Source organism: Seriola lalandi, unplaced genomic scaffold (genome assembly GCF_002814215.2).
Source record: "Seriola lalandi dorsalis isolate HSWRI2012SDOR001 ecotype SW California unplaced genomic scaffold, Sedor1 jcf7180002054181, whole genome shotgun sequence".
Lineage (NCBI taxonomy): Eukaryota > Metazoa > Chordata > Actinopteri > Carangiformes > Carangidae > Seriola > Seriola lalandi.
Window position 1 is genome coordinate 47,095 of NW_019524734.1, and position 9,624 is coordinate 56,718.

Here is a 9,624-nt window from a genome sequence, read left to right on the forward strand (position 1 = left end):
GGGGGGGGGGTCCTACACTTCTGTTTGCAGGCTATTCACTAGATATTATCTGTGGGTCTTCCCTCGCATCTCCCTTGAATCTTCCAATTGGAAGTGGCAGGAATATCTCCAGAGGGAGTCAATCAAGACGTAACCACTAAGACAATCTACCAGCTCAACTCTGAGCTTCTTCTGGAAGTGTGTGCCCTGTCTACTTCCTAGCTACGTTGCTAATGTGTTTTAGGATTATTTAAGGATCATCTTAACTGTAAAATATATCTCGCTGGCTAGAGCAAGCAGTTAGCAGTCATCCGTCTGTAACCCCAGTGTTATCGTTTCACAGTAAAAGTCTTTCAGTGGTTCACTTGTGGAAGTAGACAGCACCTTATTCTGCAGCTAACTGTATGAGCTGCACACACTCGACCGGGAGCATGACACCAGTACATGCAGTCCCCGTAACATAAAGTGGTTCTTCTGTGAAAAGGGGGTCTTACAGGCGACCTGGTGACATGTCATGTTTTCATAAGGAAGCACAAGCAACTGAAGTTGGCAGGCCGCTGGCAACGAGTGACATTTTAAAGTGCAGGCGTGAAACTTCAGTCATGGGTTTATGTACACTTAGGTAATCTGTTTATTCACAGATTTTGGCAGTAACGTGATTTATTAAGCACATAAAGATTTTCGGTTTCCTTTAGAAAAGTTAAAGGGTTACAAACATACAGGTTACACTGCAAGATTTGTGAGAACCAGGTTTTTCTACAGGCATGTGCATGAAGTCCGATCAAAATTTAAACTAACAACACCAGAGACTACAACCGTTCAGGAAGCTGTTTCCACAACCATGGGGATATTTGTAAAATTCAAATTCAGCAAAAACTGCGACACACAGAGGTTGTCCTCGCTAAAGTTAAAATAGCCAGTCACTCACCAGGTACTATGGCTTATATCCCATGATGCCTGGCACACTATGTAGTGGATTGTGTTTTACAACCTCCAGACCCGAACTACCAATACCACACACACACACACACACACACACAAACACACATGACATGTCTCCATGACTTCATTATATTGACTTATATTCATTTTCTTGGAGACTTTGAGACCTTAACCTTACAGGGACTTGCTTTTTCTCCCCATAAAGAAGACAAGTCCCCAGAATGTATAAACAGATCTCGGTCCCCACAATATGAGTAATACCTGGACACACACACACACACACACACACACACACACACACACACACACACACACACACACGGACCTCCCTTGAACTCCCTGAACTGCCTTTCCTATCAAAAGGAAAAACACTTTTGAGTCCCAAGGAGAACAGAAAAGGGCTAACCTCACACTCCCCCAACTGTTTTCAGCATGCTCTGGGCAACAGGGGGCGAACTGGGTGGGGGGGTGGGGGGTGATAAAATGTCTGATATTAAAAGAATGATACAGATACTTGGTAGGAAGTAAAAAATAAATATATTGCTGGTTGACAGAAGAGTGTTCACGAGAATTCGTATCTGTGTTTTATAATGTTCTGATGAAGAGCTTGGCGGGTGATGATGACAGCACACGCTGCCCTAGAAATAGCCAACATTAAGAGGTGGAATATTTATGTTAGCAAGGTGTGGAGTTGGCTGCTGCTGCTTTGTACGTCTCTTTTACACTGATTTGAAGGGAGTTACAGAATAAAGCTAATACACAAACCAGCTGACCTTTTAATTACGCATGGGGGACTAAGGTGCGCAGCCAACTCTCGCTGGTTTAATACTCTCCATGAGTCCATGCGTCGCCGTTGAGAGCGAGGTTTATGCTGCCTGGAAGGGAATGTAAATACTAATTAACCTCTATATGAGCTCTGACCTCAAAATTAACCTCACATGGGCAAAGTGCAGGGTCTGCGAAATTTTAACAGTTTTCAGCGAGGAAAGATGTGCATGTGGAAAGGAGATCAAACCCACAATAAATCTCAGCTATGGAAATCTTTAAAATTCAAATAAAACTTAACATCAGGCTCGGCAAGTCTGTATTATGCATGACTGCCTCAGACTATAGAGGTAATTCAAAGATTTACATAGTAGTAGTGACTTGGGTGAGGCTTCTAGTACAATTGCTGGTAAAGTATTTACTCAGAAACAGAACGATTAAATAGATTTATTTATGCCACGGCAGTTTAGTTGGGAAAGGCAAGGGGATTCGTCAAGTAGGGAGTTCTTTGAAGTGAAGAGAAAACTGCAGAAATCTTCTCAGCAGCTGTTCTCTCCCCCTGCGCAGGTTAGGTAGAACGCTAAGTCTTTGAAATGACTCCATCAGCCCACTGCAGAAAGCCAAAAGTATCTTTGGCACCGTGCACTTATTTTCATATTGTTGGCACTTCAGGAAAGCCCTCAAGGTTTAGTCAAAAACATTAAAAAGGCTTTCATCATGACGCATTTCAGATTCTATGTAACTTAAATTCCACAAATGTGCGTGCCACTCCAGTTTCTCCCGGAGGCCAGAACATTACAAAAACAGTTTGAGGAATTGTCATTCATAGGTATTCTAAGTAACGTGAGCTAAATGAGATTGATTATTTGTATCATTTCATCCTGGAATGCCAAAAGAAATTATTTTTACTCTATGGCCTCATAAAAGTGGAAGAAGCCATTTCTACTTGCGGAGCAGCTTTCATGTATGCACTTGTTTATCACCACACTTCCTGTGTTTTACATGAAGTTCTGATCCATAAGAAGATATATTTGTGGTTTTAAACACCAAAAACCATCTCAATGTAGTTTTACGTCTCCTCTCTGGAGCTCTAGTAACAACAGGTTGGTGAGGGGCGTGGCTTAGACTGGTGCATGCTTTGTTGTGACATCACAAAGTTACAGAAGTTCTGACGGCTGCACAGACACGTACCTGCCTACTCTAACTTTCAAGGTGAATAACTGTGGATACATCATTGGGTTTATCAGACAGAGTCATCCTCTCTGTGTGCTACTAGTCCAACGTCCCGTCCATTCACATTTGCAATCATGCTAATGGTTTTACATCTAGAGAATTAAGCTAATGTTAGCCTACCTTAGCGTTCATCATTTACATGTAAAGCCTAACTTGGGGTACAATCAACTAACTATGCAAAACAAATCATGCTAATTCTTAAGCATATGACCAGTTGGTTTTATGCTAGCTCAAGGCAATTGCTAAAAGACAAGCTAGGCTAAGTTAACAATCTTGTCATGGCACATCCCCGTATTTTGTCGTCATACTGTCTGAACTTGTTTAACCCCGTGTAACCCTATTTAACCCTCGGCTTGATATTCGCAACAAAGCAAAAGATACACAATACATAATAAAATATATAATTTTGAGTTTTTTAACTAATATTTACGTCCGCATAGCCACATTACATATGTAGGTATTTAGACTAGAAAGCCATCTCTAACTGTCATCGCACATCTGTGGGCTGCTTCTCCTTTTGTTTTGCTGCAGCCAATCACGGTGGCTGCGGTTGCGGCGGCTCAACGCAGCGTGTCGAGGCGAGCTGCTTTAAGTGCTAACTTCTGCTTGGGAAAGTTTTGCTGCACCCCACATGAAATCAGAGTACATGTGAACCCTTTGCTAAATATATATCAGGCTTGCTCGTGCATTGAACAGTGATCATGTAACTGATTCTGGTAAAATGTTTATTTTGAATTTTTTCATGGACATTTGCTCCGAACAATGTAATTGCCTAACAATATATGCCACTGAAAATCTGTTTTCTGGGAGGATGCTGAGTCACGTATTTTCCTCTGGGCTTCCCAGCCTTTCATGCTGTGTGAGGTAAAATTATCATTATTTCTCAGTTCATAACACTGACTCTTGTTTGTAACTTGTGTGCAGCCCTTTGGAGGGGATGGCTGGTGTGACACCACCAACAACCGGGCCTACTGCCAGTATGACGGAGGAGACTGCTGCCCGTCCACACTCTCCACCAGAAAGGTACACAAACAGACGTTTCCAGTGCTTCTCCTCCTGTCTGAGAGATTTACGCCTTAACAGAAAGGTTGACTTTCATCACTCTTCCTCACAACGCTGTGTTTTTATTTTAATAATAAAAAGGCTTTTCTTTTCCCACATATAACTTATAACTTATAATTTCTGTCCACTTCCTTTAGAAAGGTGGCAAAGTGTTGTTTGGCTCGCTCCAGGCTTGCATCTTGCAATCAAGATGGAGCTTAGAAGCTGAAGCTGGACCCAAAGCCAGGTTCTTCCTGTTTACAGTAGTAGAAATCCGTCTCTTTTGGCACAGGCGCTGTGCCACTACGCAGAAGACTTCTACTAAGCAAACAAACACAGATCCCTGCTACTTTCCCCTGCGCTCCTGTTAACGACTGCACCTATTTAGTCTCCCACATCTGTACTTACAACAACAGAGGAGACTTGTAGCCTCTAGCTTTTCCTCTCAAATGGCAAATAAGCAGGTTTTCACTACCCCATGCTGCTATACGCTTTCTCGCCTCTCATATTAAGCCATAGCTCCGCTGCAGAAAGGAACGAGGCAGTTGGATATGGTCGTAACAAACCTGATGAGGTTTTCTTCTATTGCACTATAACAGTTTTAGCAGATGAGAGTGAAAATCCGGTTTTATTATTTTGGTGATGGTCCCAAGCATCTTTAGTGGAGATGAGAAGCTTCTTGTGTTGCAGCTCCGCGGTGTGATGTAGGTCTATAATCTTAATCCAATCACTTTAAAATTAGAAACATCCCTTGCAGGACTAATCAGTTTGAGGAATATGTTGGATATCTTTGTGTTTATCCGTCCTAACACACTCTCCCTGGTGATGGCTTGTTCGTGCGCACTACAAGATGCAAATGTATCACATTACACTAATTGCTCTAAATGATTGCTGTATATATTGGGTGGCTAAGAGGAATGGTATGAATAATAATGAGCAAGCCCAGGTTGGGCCAGTGGTGGAAACCAGGCCGCTCATTCCCTCTACTGCTTTTACATAAACACATCTTTTTTTTCCTGTTTTTCTATGCTTTCATGAGAACGTCTCTCCCATGTGGACGTTTGGGAGTTAGCTCACCCCACCTCCCTTTGCTATACCCTATTTGGCTACTGTACAGCCACATATTCATGACACTCACTCAGGGGGCCCTTCCTATTAATTCCTATGGCCTACAGTTAGCCGAGCCTCGGCTGTCTCCTTCATGTCCGCAGCACGCCATGACTCACTGGCAGCTCCTTCCTAAATGGAGAAGGAGTTCAGCGAGTCTGTAGCTGCCGTCATAATAAATGAGCTGCCAGATTGCCACTAACTGCTCTTTTACAGGGGAAGGGGGGGCGGGGGGTGGGGGGTGTATACGGGTGGGAGCGGCGAGGTGTCTGACGGTCTGCGGTTTACTCGGCCACTGTAAAACAGCAGCTCGGCGAGCGGAGGTCGTTCTAAGGAAGTGAACTAAACCGCCGTGAGAGTCAGCATCCTGACTGCCACCGCGGCTCCAGCAGAGTGATGGGGGGGGGGGGGGGGGGGGGGTTTGTTTACAGAACTCTCTGTTTCGCTGTGGCTGGACTTATGCAGGTGGAGGAAATTACAGGTTTTTAACACAGCGTAACCCACTTTACATATTTTCTCTGATGCCACACATGAAAAAAACTTCAGACTTCAGATATTTCAGGCCAATTTGTAGCAGATTCAAAACGTATTAAAACGTAAACACAGACACACGGACGATGATATGAGTTATATGAATTTTTTTTTTTTTTTTGTTCCGCAAAAAACATGGCCACTTCAGGGACTGTTCCAGTATCTGGCAAATACAAGTCACCCACATCTGAACCACATCAAATATTTGAATATTCATATCTATTTGTGTCTGGATTGGTCTAACCGGGCCAGCTGCCTCCTTTTTATGGAGCTCAGGCAGTATTGGTTTTATTTACAGGGATAGCTGCAGCGATGACAAGAGAGGAGGGATACACGAGAGATGATTCAGGTGGGATTCAGTCATTGGCCAACAGGGAAAAGCTCCAGAAGAAAAAGATGGGAGCTGCCACACCATCTATGGAAACACAGAGCCTTTGATTTGTTAACTGCAGTCTGTGTTCTAGTCCGACAAATGGCCAAAATACTAAAAGCAGCAAAGAGCGAACAGAAGGAAGACGAAGAGGACATGATTTTTTTATTTTTTTTTTTATTTTTTATGTTCGACTGTAGGTTTGGGTTTGATCGCTTGCTCGCGAGGTTGAATTCATTACTTTGAAACCTTTCCTTTTACATGAATTGGGTTCATGAATATGCTGCAGTAAACAGCAGGGAAGCAACTAATCCAAACACTCGGAAACAGCCAAAAGACTTGGCTTTTGTTTCTGTGGATGAAGCAAAAACAAGCCCCCCTCGCTCCTTCCAGAGGTTGTTAGGAGGCATCAGAGGCGGAGTGCTGCTCGGGCTGTTGTGTGACTGCACCGCTGAGTCAAGACGAAGCTGTTAAGGAAACATTTAATGGCTGCGTCAGTTCGTCTTAAATGGGACTGCTGGCGTTTTAAGTGACGCCGGGCCTCCTGCAGCCTCGTCGAGAGCCCTCAGCGAAACTATTACCTCGCCATCAACCCTCTCTCTCTCTCCCTCCAAGAGCGAGAGCAATCAGCACTGAAGGCCGACAAGCTGCTACCTCCCACTCTCCTTCTCGCCTCGCTCGCTGTCATCCTTATTTTCTTTCTCTGCCTCCCACTCTCCTTTCTCCCTCTCCCTTTCTTTCTCTCAATCTTCCTCTCACTCCTTCTCTCCAGGAGCAAATGTTTACATTTCTTGCAACAGACTGCTTCGCGGGGCACCAGAGTTTATTTTGCAACCTGTGGTGATGGCTCGCTTCCTAGACGAGAGCTGGCAGCCTCTTGTTGTTGATTCTTAACATGTGTTCATCCGTTCACCTCCACGGCGCTGCGTTCCTCCCTCCTTCTCCCGAAGACCCTCAAGGTTTCTCGCCATTCAAAGGCCACGTTGAACCATTTGACATCATGCACTTTATCGGCCTCCGGGGGGCTGTAGGAGTTCTCTTTGAAACTGTGAGGAAATACAACAAGTCTACTAAGACCACTCTCGGGTTACTAAGTGGTACTTACCTTTCAGCACAGAACTGTTCACTAGCTGCTCGGCCAGTTCAAGCAAATTTATTTTTTATTGTCTGTTTTTGCCATTCAAAGTTGTACTCTTTGCTACAGTTGAAATGTAACAACCCTATTGGGAAGCCTCCTCAACTAGTGCATATTTTAGTGACTCTAATTTTACTGAGAGTCCTGATGTAATATTTCCTTTTACCCTGCTGCGTTTCATACTTCTTCTCTGTGCTTTTGTTCCACTTACTTACTTTACGTACTGATTTTTAGATTTTTAGATCTGATCTCAGACCGTCTGAAACCGGGAAAACAACCGAATGAAATGCGTCTTCTCCGGGTTTATCCATCAGACGGGCGTGAAAAAGTCGCGTCGCGTTTGAATCCAGCCACAGGTTGAAAGATCCGCAGCGGCTTTGAGAAGCCGAGTGCTGAATGTTGTGCTTGTTCACTGACAGGTCATTCAGTTTGGGGCGGACTGCAATCAGGATGAGTGCACTTGCCGTGATCCGGACGCCGAGGAGAATAAGAGCAAAGCCAAGCAGTTGGAAGGAGGAGGAGGAGGAGGTGGAGCTGGAGGAGGAGGAATGCAATAAGATGGAGGAATGAAAGAAGCTGAACCGCAGAGTACACACCACAACAAACAAACAAAAAAAACATTCTTTTTTTTTTTTTTTAAACATTTTATAATGTGAAGAATGCGACTGAAATCAGACTTCATACAATAAAAGGCCATTTTCATCTTTATCAGAAGCGATCTTGCTCATCACACACCAGCCATGATGGTTTAAAATCTGATTCTTGTGTTGAACGCAGCCAAATAACTTGCACACATGGACAGTGTTTTCCTCTCCTGTTAACGAGTTAAGGGTTTTCCAGACTGCCGCGTTTGAGAAAACGACATTTTGAAAATGAGGAGACCGACTGAGAAAACCATGAGGTCTAGTTCAAATGAGGTTAAAAGGCAGTTTATCCACTGCTGTACAAATCAAGTCATCATAATTGGATCGAATCACTGTAAATGGATTCAAGTACTTTTCTGGACTTGATTAGCCTCGGGATAAAGAAACCAAAAGAACTGGCTGTGCCTGTTAAGGACATGCACAGACCTTACAGTAAGGGCTACTGCTGCTTAACGTGTTCGCTGTAGCATCCAGTTAGCTATCTTAGCGTCTCACAGAATTATTTCAGCACCACGTTTAAATCGTACCGAAGCCAAAACACATCTCTCACTCAAGTTGAATGACAGGCTCCTCAAAAACCCAACGAGGACTAGTCAGATCAAATCAAAGCCAAATGGCCAAAGGAGAAGCGGCATCTAATTTCTATTCCACTACACAGAAATATTACCTCAAAACCAAATCCCCTCTGTCTTCATGGCAGAACAAAAACAAAAAAAAGAAGAAAAAGAAAAAAGAAAAGTGATACTAATACTGACATGACGTATAATCTTCATCATCGTGCACCAGATCCTTCTACATGAAGCTGTAAGAGGATACATATCTGTAAAGACTAACATGTATAGACTAATATATTTGGATCACCTAACATATCTACTAGATCACGTATTAGTCGCACAAGTCAACACTATTTATATCTCAACTCCAGTAATACAAACATTTATTTGTATCACACAGCATGTGCACAGGGCTTTCCAAAAGGGACATGTTTTTTTTTGACGATTGTATTTACACACACACACACACACACACACTCTAACACACACACACACAAAAAAAAATCTTATTGGATGAGTTATGTCGTCCGTATCTAACATCATATCTAATTGGGAAAAAAACAAAAACAAACAAACAGCAGAGTACAATTCAAACTGCATAATGTCAAAAGGGAAGTTCTTAAATATCTTGAATTTCCACAGCAGGAGGAGATTGTCAGGCTGCTTCACAAATCAGTCAACAAGGAGTCCAATTGAAAAGATGCCAAAAATATAAAGAGTTGTTGTGAAGTTCAGCACGGGACGTCGGCTCTCTCCTGCTTGCATGTTTGTGTGTCAGAAAGGTTCTGGTATCCACTAGAAAAGAAATCCCAAGTATCCCATCCAAATATTGTATCTATAAAAGTGTACTCATGTTCTTTGTGATATTTTACAGTACTTTATACTCTATATGAAATAAATAGCAACTTTATATTGACCCCTATAATTTGTTTCCTGGCAGTTTGTTTGATTCACGTTCACTGGCTCGGGACGTCGCCTGTGTGGATTTCTGTGCGTGAGCACGTGTGTTTGGATAACCCCACAGAGAGAGGCTGGCTTTTAATTTGAAATGACAGAATAACTGAATCACCCCGAAGGAGGATTTGAGCGCGCTCTGCGTTGTGTTTCGACCGTTAATAAATTACTAAACATTAAAGCCCAGAAACTGCGGAGGTACGATACTTCCACGGTTTTTGGAAAAGGAACAATTTAACATGTGTCTTGGCTGTTTATCAAACTCTGCCTCGGTTTTGTTTTCTTCAACTTAACCTTTTGAAATCTGAGTAGATGCAACATTTTCTCTGAGCTTGTCGGAGACCAGAGGCCTGCGGATGTCTGAAAGTT

The 9,624-nt window shown here is 43.0% G+C and overlaps 1 protein-coding gene across 1 annotated transcript in view; it reads left to right on the top strand.

The window, feature by feature from the left end:
• The window catches only part of pappa2 (pappalysin 2), a 40,289-nt gene extending 31,063 nt beyond the window's left edge, over window positions 1-9,226 (top strand). The window contains exons 16-17 of the mRNA XM_023403712.2: window positions 3,844-3,942; window positions 7,523-9,226. Of these exons, the coding sequence (XP_023259480.2) occupies window positions 3,844-3,942; window positions 7,523-7,660 (237 nt within the window). The 3' untranslated portion in view covers window positions 7,661-9,226. The remainder of the gene's footprint in view (window positions 1-3,843; window positions 3,943-7,522) is intronic.
• Window positions 9,227-9,624: the final 398 nt, after the last annotated feature.